Below are 22,023 nucleotides of genomic sequence, written 5' to 3'. Positions count from 1 at the left end.
AAATGTTTTGTGTTTAATAAGACAATATGACATTTAAATAAGTAACACACACACCAGTTTGAGCCAGTTTTTTCCTGTAAATAATAACCATGTTAAACTATATGAACACAGATTTTTTTTTACATGTTCAGTGTTGGAGTGATCGTTTACATTGGACCACATGACCACAATAATGTCACCTGTAGTTGTTTTAAGACGTGTATCATACACTGAACATTTAAATAATATTATTTAAAATGGTCAATACCTTTATGAAGGTATTAAAATACGTATCATATGCCTTGTAAAGTGTCACAACGCAATTTCTGTGAAAAAAATCATGAGTATTTAATGTCTGTCTCTCTCTGTCTCTAATCCCAGTTGTCAGTAAAGAAAACTGTCCAGACGGGATACATTTTGAGATGACAGAGCAGGATATCTTATAAACTCTAAACTGGAGAGGACAGTACAGTATTGTATTTCAGAACAGTAATGTAACAGACAGAGCAGAGAGACAATACTGAAGTAAGGGACAACTTGTGTTATTATTAGATAGGTATCGTGTGTCAATCTGGGTAGTACTGCATGTCTTTATATAGACTATAAACACTGGTAAGTACACGTTTGATCAAGAAAGTGTGTGTCACCCAAGTGGTGTATGTGACTCTTAATAGCGCTTTAATTCTGGAAGTTGGAACATGCCCCTAAAATGAGTGTCTCTGAGGAGAGAGAGAGGAGGGGGGAGCTGCCAACCCCCACACCCAGAGAGCAGTACCCAGCTTTCTCTCTATGACTGCTCCAGGGACAATCCTCTAAATGTTATCATTGGACCAATGCCCTTTGACCCAAAGTAAGGTTACTGCTATACATGATACATTAGAAAAGGGGAATTCCTCAAAGATTTGTATAGACTGTTAGAATGTAACAGACTGCAGCCTGTTTGGGAGGTTGGGGGTTCAACGTTATATCAATCATTTATTTATAAAGCCTTTTTACAACAGCAGTTCGATATGGGAAGAAATAGAGGGAAATGTCTGACATGATAAATGATCCAGGATGCTTTCTACTACTACTGATCATCATTACTGTATGAAATACTATGGGGTTAAATAATACTACTGATGATCATTACTGTATGACATACTATGGGGTTAAAACTTGTTCAGGATTGGTGGGTCCCCTACGGGACGGTTGAGCTAACGTAGGCAAATGCGATTAGCATGAGGTTGTAAGGAACAAGAACATTTCCCAGGACATACACATATCTGATATTGGCAGGAAGCTTAAATTCTTGTTAATCTAACTGCACTGTCCAATTTACAGTAGCTATTACAGTGAAATAATACCATGCTATTGTTTGAAGAGAGAGCACAGTTTTGAACATGAAAAGGTATTAATTAACAAATTAGGCACATTTGGGCAGTCTTGATACAACATTTTTGAACAGAAATGTAATGGTTCATTGGCTCAGTCTAAAACATTGCACATACACTGCCATCTAGTGGACAAAATCTAAATTGCACCTGGGCTGGAATAATACATTATGGCCTTTCTCTTCCATTTAAAATGTTTTTTTCTTTGTATTATCTTTTACCGGATCTAAATGTGTTATATTCTCCTACATTCCCTTCACATTTCCAAAAACTGTTTCCTTTCAAATGGTACCAGGAATATGCATATCCTTGCTTCAGGGCAAAGCTTTGCCCTGGAAATTCAAGGATATTTATTTCAAATCCAAGATGGCAGTGCAGTAGGACGTGCATATCTGTCTTTGTCTTATCCCTGGTCTTATCCCTTGTAAATAGCCAGTGTTTTTCGAATATATCTTGGAAAGTTATTTTATCTAAGAACTAAATATGCTTTCCTGCAACCCGCCTCACCGAATGTGGTACGGTTCTGCTATTTTTATTCCTTATAACTGGAACTTCCATCTGGAGCTAGCCAGCTAACTAGCTACTAGTCTTTGTTAGCCACGGCTAGTGGTCCCCGAATTTTTCCCCCCGGAATCAGCCAGCCTTAGCTCGGACAATCACCTACCAGTCTGCAGAGCGCCATATCAACCCAGAGCATATCGGAATGCTTCTCTCTACCATATCACCGGATTCCTGCCGCTCTGGATTATTACACCGGATCATTACTCCGGTAGCCACTAACGAGTGGCTACTGTGAGCTAACGCCTCTGTCCTGAAACAAGCACCAGCTAGCTTTGAGCTAGACCCATATACTAGCTAATTCTAGGGCTATTCTGTTACGATATCGCCGCAGAACCATCTACTAGCCCCAGCCCGCTAGCTTTTCTGAACGCTGTGTCCCCTGCTTGCCCAGCGTAGTAGTGGCTACCGAACAGCACCCTGACTTACCTATTGCTGCTCTTTTGACCCTATGATCACTCGGCTACACCGCTGACGCCCCCTGGACTGTTTCAATAACACGGTACCTCATTTTGTTTACCTGTCGGCCCCAGCCGAACTCAGGTCCTTTATGTACCTAACTGACCCGCTCTGCCCATTCATCGCCATTTACCAGTTGTTGTCTTAGCTCTCCTGATCAACACCTGTGATTGCTTTATGCTTCTCTCTAATGTCAATATGCCTTGTCTACTGCTGTCTTGGCTAGTTTTTATTGTTTTATTTCACTGTAGAGCAGTCAGTCCCACTCAAAATGCCTTAGATAGCTCTTTCGTCCCACCCCACACACATGCCTCACCTACGTTAATTGATGCCTCCAGAGACAAACACATCTCTCATTGTCACACAACGCATAGGTTTCCGTCCACTGTACTCACATCCTACCATACCATTGTCTGTACGTTATGCCTTGAATGTATTCTACCACGCCCAGAAATCTGCTCCTTTTATTCTCTGTCCCCAACGCACTAGACGACCAGTTCTTATAGCCTTTAGCCGTACCCTTATACTACTTCTCCTCCTGGTGATGTAGAGGTTAACCCAGGCCATGTGGCCCCCAGTTCCACTCCTATTACCCAGGTGCTATCATTTGTTGACTTCTGTAACTGTAAAAGCCTTGGTTTTATGCCTGTTAAATTATGTTATCTAGGTGGAAGGTATAGGCTGTGTATGAGATTAAAATGTATCAACTGGTGATTAGGTTGTTAGATGAACCCACTAAGTTCTTGATGAAATCAACTGGTGAGCCTCTTTAGCAGCTAGTTCCATGGACACATTGATTTCAATGTCCTTTGCCATGGTCAGATTACTTTCAGTCAACAGTCTCTTTTGTGTAGCTTCACTCCGTAGCCCACAGGCTACTAGTCTGTCTCTAATGTAATTTAGAACAGCATTAAACTCATTGTTGTGATAGTTTCTTTAACCTCTAGTGTCGAGCAATCCCGTATCCGGGAGCGTAATCATAGCCTCAAGCTCATTAGCATAACGCAACGTTAACTATTCATGAAAATCGCAAATGAAATGAAATAAATATATTGTCTCACAAGCTTAGCCTTTTGTTAACAACACTGTCATCTCAGATTTTCAAAATATGCTTTTCAACCATAGCTACACAAGCATTTGTGTAAGAGTATTGATAGCCTAGCATAGCATTAAGCCTAGCATTCAGCAGGCAACATTTTCACAAAAACAAGAAAAGCATTCAAATAAAATAATTTACCTTTGAAGAACTTTGGATGTTTTCAATGAGGAGACTCAGTTAGATAGCAAATGTTCAGTTTTTCCAAAAATATTATTTGTGTAGGAGAAATTGCTCCGTTTTGTTCATCACGTTTGGCTAAGAAAAAAACCCGAAAATTCAGTCATTACAACGCCAAACTTTTTTCCAAATTAACTCCATAATATCGACAGAAACATGGCAAACGTTGTTTAGAATCAATCCTCAAGGTGTTTTTCACATATCTATTCGATGATAAATCATTCGTGGCAGTTTGGTTTCTCCTCTGAACCAAATGGAAAAATGCACGCAGCTGGAGATTACGCAATAATTTTGACGGAGGACACCCAGCGGGCACCTGGTAAATGTAGTCTCTTATGGTCAATCTTCCAATGATATGCCTACAAATACGTCACAATGCTGCAGACACCTTGCGGAAACGACAAAGTGTAGGCTCATTCCTGGCGCATTCACAGCCATATAAGGAGACAATGGAACACAGCGCATTCAAAATCTGGGGCACTTCCTGTATGAAATTTCATCTTGGTTTCGCCTGTAGCATTAGTTCTGTGGCACTCACAGACAATATCTTTGCAGTTTTGGAAACGTCAGAGTGTTTTCTTTCCAAGGCTGTCAATTATATGCATAGTCGAGCATCTTTTCGTGACAAAATATCTTGTTTAAAACGGGAACGTTTTTTTATCCAAAAATTAAAGAGCGCCCCCTAATGCATAACTGGTTAATGCAGCAGCAAACATTGGCACAGTCTATTTTGTGTAGCTTCACTCCATAGCCACAGAGCTCACACCCAGTAGCTCCAGGACCAGATTCAGAGAACACCTGACTCGCTGTTGATAGTCTAACCCCTGGAAGGACATGGAATTCACTAGAATTCTACTGTCAATAGTCTAACACCTGGAAGGACCGCAGTGGAAAAGGTGGAAAGCTTCAAGTTCCTCGGCATACACATCACTGACAAACTGAAATGGTCCATCCACACAGACAGTGTGGTGGAGAAGGCGCAACAGCACCTCTTCAACCTCCGGAGGCTGAAGAAATTTAGCTTGGCACCTAAAACCCTCACAAATTTTTACAGATGCACAATTGAGAGCATCCTTCTGGGCTGTATCACCTCCTATTGAGGATATTAATATTACGTCTGTTCTAATGCCTACAGTATTGTTGGACTGTGTTTTAAATTGTAATAATTTCTTCTCTTAACTGCCTGTATAAACGTGAATTTTTTTTCATAATCCATTACACACTGGTGTGACTGAAAATATTATTATTATTGATATCATTATTGGTGTTATTGATGGAATCTGTGAGTTGGGGTGGGCATTCTATGTTTTGTGTTTCTAAGATTTTCTATTTCTAGGTTTTCTAGGTTTTGGCCAGGTATGGTTCTCAATCAGGGAAAGCTGTCTATCGTTGTCTCTGATTGGAAACCATACTTAGGTACCCTTTTTCCCCACCTGTGTTTGTGGGAGTTAACATTGTTTGATGGCACTTAGCCTTAAGCTTCACGGTTTGTTTTGTTTATTGATTGTCAGTCATTTCAAATAAAAGAGAAAATATACTGAATACCAGTTCATTCAACAGCCATGACAGAACTTCCCACCACCATCAGACCAAGCGGCGTGGTAAGGAGGACTCCTGGACATGGGAGGCAATCCTGGATGGTAAGGGACCCTGGAGGCAAGCTGGGGAGTTTTGCCGTCCACGGGAGGAACTGGGGGCAGCTAAGGCGAAGCTTTAAAGGCGACACCTAAGTGGGCCAAGCCAGAGGTGAAGCGGTGTTTACGTCCTGCACCAGAGCCGCCACTGCGGATAGATGCCCACCCAGACCCTCCCCTATATGTGTCAGGTTTTGCAGCCAGAGTCCGCACCTTTGGGAGGGGGGAGGGTACTGTCACGCCCTGACCTTAGATCCTTTTTATGTATCTATTTTGGTTTGGTCAGGGCGTGAGTTGGGGCGGGCATTCTGTTTTGTGTTTCTATGATTTTCAATTTCTAGGTTTAGGTTTTGGCCAGGTATGGTTCTCAATCAAGGACAGCAATATATTGTTGTCTCTGATTGGAATCCATACTTAGGTACCCTTTTCCCACCTGTGTTTGTGGGAAGTTAATATTGTTTGATGGCACTTAAATCAACTAATCAACCCAACACATCCCTGACCTGGCCTCCATATTCAGTGTATGTGGTCCTGTTATGTACATTTGTTTTTGTTACCTCAAGTTTATTTTATTTTATCCCCCCTTTATTTAACCAGGTTGCCTAGTTGAGAACAAGTTCTCATTTACAACTGCAACCTGGCCAAGATAAAGCAAAGCAGTGTGACACAAACAACACAGAGTTACACATGGGATAAACAAACATACAGTCATAAACACAGTAGAAAAAATCTATATGCAGTGTGTGCAAATGTAGTGAGATTAGGGAGGTAAGGCAATAAATAGGCCATAGTGCAGAAATAATTACAATTTAGCAATTAACACTGGAGTGATACATGTGCAGAAGATGAATGTGCAAGTAGAGATACTGGGGTGCAAAGGTCCATAAAAAATAACATGGGGATAAGGTAGTTGGGTGGGCTATTTACAGATGGGCTGTGTACAGATGCAATGATCGGTAAGCTGCTCTGACAGCTGATGCTGAAAAACTGTTTTGAACAAGGTGGGGGGAACGGAAAAGGAGACATGCGGCAGTCACCCAAGTAAGTATCATGTAAGAAAGTAATTTATGATAATGAAATCATTTGGAAACTAGAGTATGTTCTAACTTTAACTTAAATAGTGTTCTGATTTTTACAGAGTCAAATATATCTGAGGATCAAGCCTTTGCCAAGAAGTGCCCTGAGGGTGTTGGTTTAGTGTCCATGGTAAATCTTCACAAAGTCACCACATTTGGGGCGGCAGGGTAGCCTAGTGGTTAGAGCGTTGGACTAGTAACCGGAAGGTTGCGAGTTTAAACCCCCGAGCTGACAAGGTACAAATCTGTCGTTCTGCCCCTGAACAGGCAGTTAACCCACTGTTCCCAGGCCGTCATTGAAAATAAGAATTTGTTCTTAACTGACTTGCCTGGCTAAATAAAGGTAAAAAAAAAATGTAGGAGCATACACAACACAATCTCTCCCTCTCGTTATCCCTCTCTCTATCTCTTTATCTTTCTCTCTCTCTCACCATTACATAACGACAATGTTGTTTCATTAATGCGTTATCATTGTTTGTTCCATGCTGTCTGTGTTGATGATGTTTCTCTCCCAAAAGACACCTGTCCTCTGTTTAAGGGTAGGTCTACACATGACTTCGAATCATTTTAAGAATTATTGTAATTACAAACAAGTATGCATTACCCATTGGTAATAGTAACAACCCTGACAATACACTGAATATGCTATTGGCCCTTCAGATGCCACAATGTGTCTTGGAGGAGATCTGTCTGGAGGTCATCCTCTCAGAGGAGATCTGTCTGGAGGTCATCCTCTCAGAGGAGATCTGTCTGGAGATCATCCTCTCAGAGGAGATCTGTCTGGAGATCATCCTCTCAGAGGAGATCTGTCTGGTTCATCCTCTCAGAGGAGATCTGTCTGGAGTTCATCCTCTCAGAGGAGATCTGTCTGGAGTTCATCCTCTCAGAGGAGATCTGTCTGGAGTTCATCCTCTCAGAGGAGATGTGTCTGGAGTTCATCCTCTCAGAGGAGATCTGTCTGGAGGTCATCCTCTCAGAGGAGATCTGTCTGCAGGTCATCCTCTCAGAGGAGATCTGTCTGCAGGTCATCCTCTCAGAAGGGGGATGTTGCCTACCTGACTCTCTCCTTGAAATGGAAGGGATTAAGGGATGTTGTGAACAGTGGAGAATTTTGTGGTGCTATTTTATTAAGTATATTTCAATGTTAGACAATTTCAATAATGATAGTAAGAAAATTGAGAACAGAAACAACTTCTGTTTACGAAACCTTTACTTGTGTTTCAGGAAGCAGTGCAACAGTGGCATGAAAATGTTACAACACAGTAGATTGATTCAAGAATAGAATTTTCCATCAACTCTTAGTTGTTTCACCATTTCATGTCTCATGTCATCTTGCGCATTATTCTAATTATAAGCCAGTTTTAATAACGTTACGTTCTCCCTGATTCTCCCTCTGTTCCTCGATACAAGTATGGTGAACATGGAGAGCATGCCACAGACGTTAAGTTTTGATGTTCAATGACTACTTCAAAGACTGTGTGGGGTACACAGCAACGGGGGAAAGTGGAGTTCTGTGGGGGTATTTTTTATTTTTAGGTATTGGGGAAGGAGAGAACTATGACACAGGGGTAGAAAAGAAGGAGAGAGAGGGTTGGCGCCCCCCCCCCCCCCCCCCCCCCCCCCCCCCTTGGGTTGTGCCGTGGCGGAGGTCTTTGTGGGCTATACTCAGCCTTGTCTCAGGATGGTAAGTTGGTGGTTGAAGATATCCCTCTAGTGGTGTGGGGGCTGTGCTTTGGCGAAGTGGGTGGGGTTATATCCTTCCTGTTTGGCCCTGTCCGGGGGTGTCCTCGGAGTGGGCCACAGTGTCTCCTGACCCCTCCTGTCTCAGCCTCCAGTATTTATGCTGCAGTAGTTTATGTGTCGGGGGGCTGGGGTCAGTTTGTTATATCTGGAGTACTTCTCCTGTCCTATTCGGTGTCCTGTGTGAATCTAAGTGTGCGTTCTCTAATTCTCTCGTTCTCTCTTTCTCTCTCTCGGAGGACCTGAGCCCTAGGACCATGCCCCAGGACTACCTGACATGATGACTCCTTGCTGTCCCCAGTCCACCTGGCTGTGCTGCTGCTCCAGTTTCAACTGTTCTGCCTTATTATTATTCGACCATGCTGGTCATTTATGAACATTTGAACATCTTGGCCATGTTCTGTTATAATCCCCACCCGGCACAGCCAGAAGAGGACTGGCCATCCCACATATGCTCTCTCTAATTATCTCTTTCTTTCTCTCTCTCGGAGGACCTGAGCCCTAGGACCATGTCCCAGGAATACCTGACATGATGACTCCTTGCTGTCCCCAGTCCACCTGACTGTGCTGCTGCTCCAGTTTCAACTATTCTGCCTTATTATTATTCGACCATGCTGGTCATTTATGAACATTTGAACATCTTGACCATGTTTTGTTATAATCTCCACCCGGCACAGCCAGAAGAGGACTGGCCACCCCACATAGCCTGGTTCCTCTCTAGGTTTCTTCCTAGGTTTTGGCCTTTCTAGGGAGTTTTTCCTAGCCACCGTGCTTCTACACCTGCATTGCTTGCTGTTTGGGGTTTTAGGCTGGGTTTCTGTACAGCACTTTGAGATATCAGCTGATGTACGAAGGGCTATATAAATAAATTTGATTTGATTTTGATTTGATTTAGAGGGATATACAGTGCCTTGCGAAAGTATTCGGCCCCCTTGAACTTTGCGAACTTTTGCCACATTTCAGGCTTCAAACATAAAGATATAAAACTGTATTTTTTTGTGAAGAATCAACAACAAGTGGGACACAATCATGAAGTGGAACAACATTTATTGGATATTTCAAACTTTTTTAACAAATCAAAAACTGAAAAATTGGGGCGTGCAAAATTATTCAGCCCCCTTAAGTTAATACTTTGTAGCGCCACCTTTTGCTGCGATTACAGCTGTAAGTCGCTTGGGGTATGTCTCTATCAGTTTTGCACATCGAGAGACTGAAATTTTTTCCCATTCCTCCTTGCAAAACAACTCGAGCTCAGTGCGGTTGGATGGAGAACATTTGTGAACAGCAGTTTTCAGTTCTTTCCACAGATTCTCGATTGGATTCAGGTCTGGACTTTGACTTGGCCATTCTAACACCTGGATATGTTTATTTTTGAACCATTCCATTGTAGATTTTGCTTTATGTTTTGGATCATTGTCTTGTTGGAAGACAAATCTCCGTCCCAGTCTCAGGTCTTTTGCAGACTCCATCAGGTTTTCTTCCAGAATGGTCCTGTATTTGGCTCCATCCATCTTCCCATCAATTTTAACCATCTTCCCTGTCCCTTCTGAAGAGAAGCAGGCCCAAACCATGATGCTGCCACCACCATGTTTGACAGTGGGGATGGTGTGTTCAGGGTGATGAGCTGTGTTGCTTTTACGCCAAACATAACGTCTTGCATTGTTGCCAAAAAGTTCAATTTTGGTTTCATCTGACCAGAGCACCTTCTTCCACATGTTTGGTGTGTCTCCCAGGTGGCTTGTGGCAAACTTTAAACGACACTTTTTATGGGATATCTTTAAGAAATGGCTTTCTTCTTGCCACTCTTCCATAAAGGCCAGATTTGTGCAATATACGACTGATTGTTGTCCTATGGACAGAGTCTCCCACCTCAGCTGTAGATCTCTGCAGTTCATCCAGAGTGATCATGGGCCTCTTGGCTGCATCTCTGATCAGTCTTCTCCTTGTATGAGCTGAAAGTTTAGAGGGACGGCCAGGTCTTGGTAGATTTGCAGTGGTCTGATACTCCTTCCATTTCAATATTATCGCTTGCACAGTGCTCCTTGGGATGTTTAAAGCTTGGGAAATATTTTTGTATCCAAATCCGGCTTTAGACTTCTTCACAACAGTATCTCGGGCCTGCCTGGTGTGTTCCTTGTTCTTCTTGATGCTCTCTGCGCTTTTAACGGACCTCTGAGACTATCACAGTGCAGGTGCATTTATACGGAGACTTGATTAAATCAAATCAAATCAAATTTATTTATATAGCCCTTCGTACATCAGCTGATATCTCAAAGTGCTGTACAGAAACCCAGCCTAAAACCCCAAACAGCAAGCAATGCACGCGTAGAAGCAGGTGTAGATTACACACAGGTGGATTGTATTTATCATCATTAGTCATTTAGGTCAACATTGGATCATTCAGAGATCCTCACTGAACTTCTGGAGAGAGTTTGCTGCACTGAAAGTAAAGGGGCTGAATAATTTTGCACGCCCAATTTTTCAGTTTTTGATTTGTTAAAAAAGTTTGAAATATCCAATAAATGTTGTTCCACTTCATGATTTTGTCCCACTTGTTGTTGATTCTTCACAAAAAAATACAGTTTTATATCTTTATGTTTGAAGCCTGAAATGTGGCAAAAGGTCGCAAAGTTCAAGGGGGCCGAATACTTTCGCAAGGCACTGTATCTGTTACGTATATGTGATGGAGGGGGGGCAAAGTGGGTGCTGTGGAGGAGAGGCAGGGTGGATACTGTAGAGGAGAGGCAGGGTGGACACTGTGGAGGAGTTGCAGGGTGGATACTGTGGAAGAGAGGCAGGGTGGATACTGTAGAGGAGAGGCAGGGTGGATACTGTAGAGGAGAGGCAGGGTGGATACTGTAGAGGAGAGGCAGGGTGGTGTTTACACACTAGAGAGCTATTCTACATGTTTCTCAAGTGTGTCTTACTGAACATGACCAGGATTAGAGTGAAACATCATGTTGTGTTTGACACATCAACCACCTGACACAGGGACACTGAGGAGTCTTCAAACCAAACCCTAAACCCTGGATAGAGGGGCTCAGTGAATGTGGTGTGGAATGTGTGCAGGTGGGTCAATGAGTCAGAGGAGACTCTGTAGAAGGACAGAGTGCCGGCTGGCCAGTCCAGATACACTCCTACTCTGTGGGGGCTGGAGGGGGGGACGTCTATGGTAGTGGGATTATTATTGTGATAGGCTTTGTAACAGTTGTAAGAGCAGAACAGACTCCAGGACTTGTCATTCCATCCAATCAGACAGTCCATACCCCCTCCTCTCCTGCTGATTCCTTTATATGTCACTCCTATAATTGCCACACTCCCACTCCACTCTACCTCCCAGTAACAGCGCCCAGTGAGACCCTCTCTACAGAGCACCTGTCCACAGTCCTCAAATCTCTCTAGGTGATCAGGATACGGCTGCTTCTCTCTCCTCCATGTCACCTTCGTGTTTTCCTCAGACAGAGAGAGGTGTATGTTTACTGTGTTTCGGTCCAGTGTGAGATCACAGGCATCTGATGGATGAAACCAAATATATTATTAGAAATCATCATCATTCACATTAGAATGTTAACTCACTTTTCACTAATTAATTTAATGTAGATGTTTCTAGGTATCAAAAGGAGAAGGTAGGGAAACTTGAGACTTGTTGAAGGATCATATGTGATACTGTATGGTACTATAAAACACACTTATTCCCATTAATTACACACAAACACCTGTATGAACACACACACACACTTCTTATGTCGCACAAATACGCCACACATATACACAGACACACACACTGTCAATGCAACTCATTCTAAACTTTGGTGTCCCCGATTTCTGATTCTGTAGAACTACAGCTTAAATTTAATATGACCAAGGAAGTAATGATGGTGGTCTTTGACTTTGTCTTAACTTGAATTAAGACTTATTCTTAGTTATATTCTTCACAGCAGTCAACACTCACAATTTCTAAGCCCAGGTTTCATTGTGTACTCTCCACCATATTCCACACTGTATAGAGAGAGGTAAGCAGAACAGACATTCATTGAGTGGTAAATGTGAACACACACAGACACACAGAGAGAGTCAGCATATAACTTTGTCCAAATGGTAGTAAGAATGTTTGTCTAAACTGGCCTGATAACTCAAACATGTCGGATATGAACATTGACATAAACCCTCTACATACTTGAGTTTCTCCAGTCTGCAGTGTGAATCCTCCAGGCCAGCAGAGAGCAGTCTGACTCCTGAGTCTCCTGGGTGATTGTAGCTCAGGTCCAGCTCTCTCAGGTGTGAGGGGTTTGACCTCAGAGCTGAGACCAGAGAAGCACAGCCTTCCTCTGTGATTAGACAGAATGACAGCCTGCAAAGAGTATCATCATTTTAAAAGCACACTGCTATTATTTTTCAACATATTCAGATACATCAGTGTCCTGAAACCTGCCATATGTATTCAGAAATGACAAATTATCAAATTGTTGCTTGTAGCGACACAATGTAAAGTACACATTTTTTACTAGACAGTTTGTTTTGACTGTGTTTTGGGTTATGTTTTGCCCAATAATAACTGAATGGTGGATGAGGACTTGATTAATCTTCTTACTAAGTGAGTAGATAACATGTTTCTAAACACTACTGAAATCACCCCGATGATTCCATGATTAAGAAAAATCATTAATCAATCATGAAAAATTATGAGTGAAAAGTTACAGAGAATACAACAAAACAGTTAATCTCTCAACATTACCAATAACAGAGGATACAACAAAACAGATAACCTCTCAACATTACCAATAACAGAGGATACAACAAAACATTACCAATAACAGAGGGGGCATGATATTTGTTCCTCTGTAACTTGCTCATTCATCACGATTAATTCATTATTCATAATCATGGAAGTTTCCACATGAATGTAGAAGTGTTCGGACACATCTTCAATTCTTACTTACAATACAAGTGAAGTGACTCCAAAATGACAGGACATTATTCACCATTTATTTTCTATTGAGAAAAACATCATCCAAAACACAACCAAAACAAACTGCATATGCATTCAACAAGTTGGTAGAGTCACAAGCTTGATGTAATCACTGCAGGCAAAGAATATTTGACCAAATGCTTAACTTTTGAATACTTTAAAAACTTGTTGAGGATAGGGGGCAGTATTTTCACTTTGGATGAATTGCGTGCCCATAGTGAACTGCATCCTACTCTGTCCTAGATTGCTAATATATGCATATTATTATTACTATTGGATAGTAAACACTCTGAAGTTTCTAAAACTGTTTGAATTATGTCTGTGAGTACAACAGAACTCATAGGGCAGGAAATCTTCCAAACAAGAAGTGAAATTCTGAATGTGGGTCAACTTTGACGTCATCGTCCCTTCCTTTCCCAACAAAATATGGATCTGGTAGCACTTCCTACGCCTTCCACTAGATGTCCTCATTCAGTAGAAAGTGGAATGGAGCTTTTGCTGTGAAGTTTGACCGAATGGGAGGGGAAATAGTCAGTGTCCCGACAGAATGCCATTTTCCTGTGGCGCATTTCTCTGTGGGTGCCACCGCCGTTCCATTTGGCTGCAGCTGAAAACGTATGATCCGGTTGGAACGTTATTGGATATATATGAAAATAACATCCTGAAGATTGATTCTCTACTTAGTTTGACCAGTTTATTCGACCTGGAATATATATTTTTGAAGTTTTCGTGCGAGTTGTCCTGGACCGGTTTCAGCTTTTTCACGTGAGCTGAAAGTGGTAGCAAATGCAGCTAATTGCACACTAGTATTGGACATTATGGAACAAAACAACGATTTATTGTGGAACTAGGACTCCTTGCACTGCATTCTGATGAAAGATCATCAAAGGTAAGGGAATATTTATGATGTAATTTTATATTTCTGTTGACTCCAAATACTTGTAAGTCTGAGCGCTGTCTCAGCTTATTGCATGGTAGGCTTTTTCCGTAACGTTTAAAAAAAAATCTGACACAGCGGTTGCATGAAGAACCAGTGTATCTTTAATTATATGTAGAACATGTATCTTTAGTCAAAGTTTATGATGAGTATTTCTGTTATCTGGCGTAGCTTTCTATAATTCCTCCGGATATTTTGGAGTATTTTCTGAACATGGCGTCAATGTAAACCGATATTTGTGGATATAAATATGCATATTATCGAACAAAACATACATGTATTGTGTAACATGTCATATGAGTGTCATCTGATGAAGATTTTCAAAAGGTTAGTGATTCATTTTATCTCTAATCCTGCTTTTGTGACTCTATCTTTGTCTGGAAAAAATGGCTGCGTTTTACCTTTGACTTGGTGGTGGTCTAACGTAAATATATGTTGTGTTTTCACTGTAAAACATTTTAAAAATCGGACATGATGGGTAGATGAACAAGATATGTATATTTCATTTGAGGTATTGGACTTGTTAATGTGTGAAAGTTAAATATTTCTAAAGAATATTTTTGAATTCCCTGCGCCACCTTTTCAGCTGAATGGGGGGGTGGAGTTCCCCTCAGGGAATTAAAAACTGTAAGCTTCACTTTCCAAACACATATGGTGTGGACTATGTGTGCCTGGTAAACACAGGTGGATCTGGTGAACAGTTACCACTTGTTGACCAACTACAGGAATACTGACCTCAGAGTCTCCAGTTTACAGTGAGGATTCTCCAGTCCAGCAGAGAGCAGCTTCACTCCTGAATCCTTCAGGTCATTGTTACTCAGATCCATCTCTCTCAGGTGTGAGGGGTTTGACATCAGAGCTGAGACCAGAGAAGCACAGCCTTCCTCTGTGACTCCACAGCCTGACAGCCTGCAAAGAGTCAAATCAATTAAAAATCACACTGCTATTATTTGGTGGTGAAGATGGAGTGGCAGTATATTTTTTACAACATTTTAAATGGATGTATCATTATGAAAAATAATAAGTCCTGCTTGTAGAGAGAAATATAAAACACAAATATGTGAGTAGACTGACCAGACCAGTTTACAAAGCAGTATCAGTCAAAATACAGACAGTGAGGTATCAGATTTAGATTCTATTGAGTATACAGTCCACACCATATCGAGTTTGACAGTGAAGCTAACATTTTACATTTAGCTCTATACTCAGAATTTTGGATTGGAGATCAAATGTTTCATATGAGGTGACAGTATGTAATGTCAAATTTTATTTGAGGGTATTTTCATATCTGTTTCACCATTTAGAAATTACAGCACTTTATGTATCTAGCCCCCCCATTTCAAGAAGTCATAAGTATTCTGACCAATTCATTTATAGTGTATTAAAGTAGTCAAAAGTTTAGTATTTGGTCCCAAACTCGTGGGTTGCATTTGCAGTTTGTTGTGGTTGGGTTTTGGGTTGTGTTTTGGGTTGTGTTTTGCCCAATAGTAATGGAATTGTGGATGATGACTGGATTAATCATCTGTCTAAGTGAGTAGATAACATGTTTCTGAACACTACTAAAATAATTTGATGATGCCATGATTAAGAAAATCATGTATGAATCATGAATAATAATGAGTGAGAGCTTTACAGAGACTACAACAAAACATGCTAACCTCTCACCTTTACCCTGAAATAAAAGGTAACACACTGTACTGTCGCCTAATATGAAACATTCTATATCAAATCCAAAATGCTGGAGCATAGCGACAAATTTAAAACAGTAAGCTTCACTTTCCAAACACATATGGTGTGGACTATGTGTGCCTGGTAAACACATGTGGATCTGGTGAACAGTTATCACTTGTTGACCAACTACAGGAATACTGACCTCAGAGTCTCCAGTTTACAATGGGGATTCCCCAGTCCAGCAGAGAGCAGCTTCACTCCTGAATCCTTCAGGTCATTGTTACTCAGATCCAGCTCTCTCAGGTGTGAGGGGTTTGACTTCAGAGCTGAGACCAGAGAAGCACAGCCTTCCTCATTGACCCCACAGCCTGTCAGCCTGACAGAGAGATCATCATGACTTCACAAACACACTGTTCATTTAACACCAGTAGTGTAGAAGGACAACGGTTTATTCTCTCAAACAACACATAGATTAATCTTCCGTCTACCAAAAATGTATGGTCATATTGTTATACATATGTGAACATCAATGCATTAATTCAATATGTTTTTCAATGTAGTTTTTCAATATCAGTTCTCTAAAAGGAATATTTCTTCCTGATGATTAGTACTTAAATGTCATGTTTGTACTCACAGAGCAACTCTGGAGGCTTTGATCACTGGCAGCAGCCTCAGAAGACCTTCCTCTGATCTGGAGTATTTCTTCAGGTCAAACACATCCACCTCCTTTTCTGAAGTCAGCAACACAAAGACCAGAGCTGACCACTGTGCAGGTGACAGTTTGGCTTTTGAGACACTTCCTGATCTCAGGTAGCTTTGGATCTCCTCCACTAGAGAATGGTCGTTCAGTTCATTCAGACAGTGGAACAAATTGATGCACCTCTCTGGAGAGGGATTCTCCCTGATCTTCTCCTTGATGTACTTGACTGTTTCTTCATGGCTCTGTGAGATGCCTCTTGTTGTTGTCAGTAGACCTCGTAAGTGCTTATGATTGGACTCCATTGAGAGGCCCAGAAGGAAGCGGAGGAAAAGGTCCAGGTTTCCCGTCTCACTTTGTAAGGCTTTATCCACAGCACTCTTGTAGAAAGTAACTTCAGGCTTGTCTCTTAACAGCGCAGTTAAGTTACTGGAAGTTGATTGCGGTTTGGCCATTAGATTCTCATTGTTGTTGATGAATGAGAGGAACACATATAGAGCAGCCAGAAACTCCTGAATGCTCAGATGCACAAAGCAGTACACCTTGTGCTGGTACAGCCCACATTCCTCTTTAAAGAGCTGCGTGCACAATCCTGAGTACACTGAGGCTTCATTGACATCAATGCCAGCCTCTTTCAGGTCTTCTTCATAGAAAATCAGATTGTGATTCAGAAGCTGTTGAAAAGCCAGTTTTCCCAGTGATAGAATGCTCTCTTTATTCCAGTGTGGACCTGTCTCTTCTTTCCCAAGATACTTCTCATTCTTCTGTTTGGTATGAAACACGACAAGGTGTGTGTACATGTCAGTCAGAGTCTTGGGCATCTCTTCTCTCTTATGTTTCAGCATGTGTTCAAGGACTATTGCAGAAATCCAACAGAAGACTGGAATGTGGCACATGATGTGGAGGCTCCTTGATGTCTTTATGTGTGAGATGATACTGCTGGCCAGGACCTTATCACTGAATCTCTTCCTGAAGTACTCCTCCTTCTGTGGGTCATTGAACCCTCGTACCTCTGTCACCTGGTCAACACACCCTGAAGGGATCTTATTGGCTGCTGCAGGTCGGGTAGTTATCCAGAGGAGAGCAGAGGGAAGCAGATTTCCCTTGATGAGATTTGTCAGCAGAACATCCACTGAGGTTGACTTTGTGACGTCACAACAGATCTTGTTCTTCTGGAAGTCTAGGGGCAGTTGGCACTCATCCAGACCATCAAAGATGAACAGAACGTTGTACTTGTCGTAGTTGGAGATTCTTGATTCTTTGGTTTCCATTGAAAAGTGATTGAGAAGTTCAATCAAAGTGTGTTTTTCCCCTTTCATCAAATTCAGCTCCCGAAAAGGGAATGAAAATACAAATTGAACATCCTGATTTGCTTTTCCTTCAGCCCAGTCCAGAATGAACTTCTGCACAGAAACTGTTTTTCCAATGCCAGCGACTCCCTTTGTCAGAACAGTTCTGATCAGTTTGTCTTGTCCAGTTAAGGGTTTGAAGATGTCGTTACATTTGATTGCAGTCTCTGGTCTTGCTTGTTTCCTGGTTGTTGTCTCAATCTGTCTCAGCTCATGTTCATTATTGACCTCTCCTGTTCCACCCTCTGTAATGTAGAGTTCTGTGTAGATCTTATTGAGAAGTGTTGGGTTTCCTTGTTTAGCGATCCCCTCAAATATACATTGAAACTTCTTCTTTAGATTAGATTTGAGTTCACGTTGGCAAATCACATCAAGCTCTACTGAATCTAAAAATAACACAGAGGATGTTAATATGACGTCTGTTTTAATGCCTACATTATTATAGGACGGTGTTATAGTGTTGTACATTATAATAGTGTATTCTCTTAACTGTCTGTATGAATGTGTAAATGTTTTCATAATGCATTACACACTGGAGTAATTGATTATATTATGATTGGTATTATTGATGGTATTATTAATAATGTTGTCTCTCTCTCTCCTCTGTCTAAATTAATCAACGCAACACATTCCGCTGCTACTTGATGATGTCACTAAGTGTTGTGTTAAGGCTGTTACAATATTATTGAGTTACACAGCTACTTTAGCTGTACTTTATCTACAGTTTTTAAATGTTTGTTATCAAACAGCATTTAACGTGAGGCAGACAACTCTTACTTTTCTCCAGTGTGTCAGCAAGCTCCTTCTGGTTCATTTTCCTCAGGACGTGCAGTGTGATCTTCAGAGCCCCCTCTCTGGGACTGCTCTCCTGCTTCTCATCTTCAGCATCCACCACTTCCTCATCCTGCTTCTGACTCTCAAAGCCTTGTGGGAGTTCTGGACTAAGAATCCTCTTGAACCGCTTCAGCTCGTTCTTCACAAATGTCATAATTTTTTCTTCAAGCAACTGAGATAAATAAAGTCATTAAGTTAAGCAAGAAAATAAATGCTTTCGCATTAACATATTAATGGATGATTTACAGATCAACTTTACTTGACTTAAACAAAAACAAATGTACATAACAGGACCACATACACTGAATATGGAGGTCAGGTCTATATGTTGACTCTGGGAAGACTGACCACTGAGCATCTCTAACTCTGATCTCTCCTGTTGGTAACTGTGGACAAAACAGTTACACACACACACACGCACACGCACACGCGCACGCACACACACACAGGAAGGGAATATTGTTTTTGTTTAATATTGTTTTATGACTATGAAAATGCAAAAAAGGATTAGAATATGGATTATGAAAACAACCAAAATAAAATGGGAGAAGAGAATTTACTAGAGACAGTGTTGTTTAACTCACTGACCATGACCCATGAGTTCTTCTTACCTTTGTTCAGTAGAAAAGTCTCCCTCTCTAAACCGTGTAGGTAAATTCATAGACCAGTCACTCTTCATGGACACACAGCTGGGTACAGGGGAGGCTGATCTCTTGCGCTTGATTGGGCTTCAACACAACAGAGACAAACATTCCTTATCTCATTTACTTGGAACCCAGATTGAGAAAATAAGAAGAGTTTAATTCCATTTTCAGAAATCTTGGTACATTTGCTTTTATTGCTTACAGAAATTATGAAAGATATTGTTGTGTTTTTTCACTAGCTAATTATGACATTCAATGACAGACATGTCTTTGTTTATAATCTGTCACTTGATGGTTTCATTTCAGAGAGACAAATAGTCATGTTTTTATGCTATTAAATTCTATATATCCGCCTCACTTTCAGAGTAATAAGTAGTACTGCTAGGTTTTACACAGTCAAATGTAGAATGAAGAACTGGACAAATCATACACTAGTGACATCAGTATAACTGTTTTATTTCTTATAATTCAATACAGTAATATGACTACAAACACTGACTACAAATACAAAGTTGCAAATGTCTTTGCAATTGATACAAACAAGCGAAATATAAAATTATGCTTGAAATGAAAACCGAGATGACTGCATTAAAATGTAACCAGTTGGCTACAGGCCTATTTAAATTATATTAAAATGCATGTCATGGTCAATCAACTGAGTTATGTATTGGTCACATACACATGGTTAGTAGATGTTATTGCGAGTGTAGTGAAATGCTTGAGCTTCTAGCTCCGACAGTGCAGCAGTATCTAACAGTGCAGTAATATCTAACAATTCCATGTCGACCACGGAGAAGGAGAGCCCACAGTCCATGGTAGCTGGCCGCGTCGGTGGGACTGTGTTATCCTCAAAATGGGCAAAGAAGGTGTTTAGCTTGTCCGGCAGCAAGACGTCGGTGTCCGATACACGGCTGGTTTTCCTTGTGTAGTCCGTGACTGTCTGTAAATCCTGTGACACACGTCTCGTGTCTGAGCCGTTGAATCACAACTACACTTTGTCTCGATATTGACGTTTTCCCTGTTTGATTGCCTCGCGGAGGGAACGACTACTCTGTTTGTATTCTGTCATATTCCCTGTCACCTTGCCATGGTTAAATGCGGTGCTTTCTGCTTTCAGTTTTGCGTGAATGCTGCCATCAATCCACAGTTTCTGGTTAGGGTAGGTTTTAATAGTCACAATGGGTACAACATCTCCTATACACTTCTTGATGAAATCAGTAACCATCTCAGTGTACACGTCAGTACTGTTCTCGGAAGCTACCCGGAACATATCCCAGTCCACGTGATCAAAACAATCTTGAAGCGTGGATTCCGATTGGTCAGACCAGCACTGAATAGTCCTTAGCACGGGTGCTTCCTGTTTGAGTTTCTGACTTTAGGAAGGGAGGAGCAAAATGGAGTCGTGGTCAGATTTGCCGAAAGGAGGGCGGGGGAGGGTTCAGTGTTTTTCCAGCCCGAGTGCTATAGTCAATATGCTGATATCATTTAGGCATCCTTTACCTACATTTGCTTTGTTAAAAACCCCAGCTACAATAAATGCAGCCTCGGGATATGTGGTTTTCAGTTTGTATAAAGTACAGTGAAGTTCCTTGAGGGCCGCTGTGACATCGGCTTGAGACGACTGTGACAATAACCGAAGAGAATTCTCTTGGGAAATAATACGTTCGGCATTTGATGGTGAGGAATTCTAGATTGGGTGAACAAAAGGACTTGAGTTCCTGTATGTTGTTATAATTGTAATAACACACACGTTTTTCTGGGCTAACAAAGTAAGAAATATTATATAAAAAACAAAATACTGCAAAGTGTCCTAAGGACTAGAAGCAAGGCAGCCCTCTCTGTGGGCAGCATCGTTTTCTTTCTGTTGGTCTGTAATTTGTCTCAATATATTTCATGATGTGTAGCCTAACATGTGTGCAATGATGTGCCAAATCTGTGATGTAGTGCATTTTCGTTGTGTAAGTGTTAGAATAAGCCGCCTCAATATTTGCAGCTGTAGGTGGTAATATCTCTCTAGACGCTGATCCGTCGTCAGTATATTTAACTAATTATAATGTTAAGGAAAGATTTGAATGTACAAAGCTGATCTGAGAGCAGCGTTCCCTTTCTTTCAATCCTATCAGTATCGACACATGCTCCAAAGAGACACATAGCGACTGTTTACTCTGGATGATGTTTGGGGAAACGTGTGTAACATATTTGGCAGTTGTAGGAAAGATGCATCTTTAAAACACTCGTAACTCTAAATTTCATCACTATCTGGAAACTGGCCCCAGAGAGACTTATAGTACAGTTGCCATATCTTAATTTGATATTCTGTTGTGGCAGAAATATTCCTGCAACGCAGGAAAAAACACAAATGTGAATTAAATTGTGGATATAGCATTTTAGAAAAAAACATAAATTCTTAAACAATATTGTCATCTCACCTCTTAACTTTGATCTCATGTTCCCCAGAGAGATACATTTTAGAGGCAGGGCCCCACTCTCTCTCTCCAGAGAGACTCATTTTAGAGGCAGGGCCTTCCTCCTCTCTCTCTCCAGAGAGACTCATTTTAGAGGCAGGGCCCTCCTCCTCTCTCTCTCCAGAGAGACTCATTTTAGAGCACTGACCCCTAAACAGAGATACAGCATGTTGGTTGTAGTTAACACAGTGATAACTAATTATTGAATGTCAATTGTTCTCATTTATGAATTATCTATTTGAGAAGTAAAACATTTACCAACAGACATATTGAAACCGTCATATGATTTAATGCAATCATATGAACATGTAGTAGCTTGATATCTATTCTCCATGGTAACTGTCGTTAAAAATAATAATAAT

The 22,023-nt window shown here is 41.1% G+C and overlaps 2 protein-coding genes across 2 annotated transcripts in view; one reads left to right on the top strand and one right to left on the bottom strand.

The window, feature by feature from the left end:
- LOC110514005 (NLR family CARD domain-containing protein 3) overlaps positions 1-448 on the top strand; it is a 28,506-nt gene extending 28,058 nt beyond the window's left edge. Inside the window, exon 10 of the mRNA XM_036939264.1 lies at positions 1-448. This exon is cut by the window's left edge and continues 900 nt beyond it. The gene's annotated coding sequence lies outside the window, so the exon portion shown is untranslated.
- A 10,249-nt stretch (positions 449-10,697) lies between these two features.
- LOC110514006 (NLR family CARD domain-containing protein 3) lies at positions 10,698-21,775 on the bottom strand. Its single transcript, XM_036939555.1, has 10 exons — positions 21,626-21,775; positions 19,164-19,280; positions 18,854-18,938; positions 18,496-18,724; positions 16,307-18,104; positions 15,916-16,048; positions 15,660-15,673; positions 12,273-12,446; positions 12,048-12,094; positions 10,698-11,607 (listed from the first exon to the last, which is right to left on the bottom strand). The coding sequence occupies exons 1-10, from the start codon at positions 21,748-21,750 to the stop codon at positions 11,051-11,053; spliced, it is 3,279 nt and encodes a 1,092-aa protein (XP_036795450.1). The 5' UTR covers positions 21,751-21,775; the 3' UTR covers positions 10,698-11,050.
- Positions 21,776-22,023: the final 248 nt, after the last annotated feature.

This window comes from Oncorhynchus mykiss, chromosome 12 (genome assembly GCF_013265735.2).
Source record: "Oncorhynchus mykiss isolate Arlee chromosome 12, USDA_OmykA_1.1, whole genome shotgun sequence".
NCBI classification, from domain to species: domain Eukaryota; kingdom Metazoa; phylum Chordata; class Actinopteri; order Salmoniformes; family Salmonidae; genus Oncorhynchus; species Oncorhynchus mykiss.
Note: the sequence above shows the minus strand (reverse complement) of the source record. Positions and strands in the feature narration are given on the sequence as shown.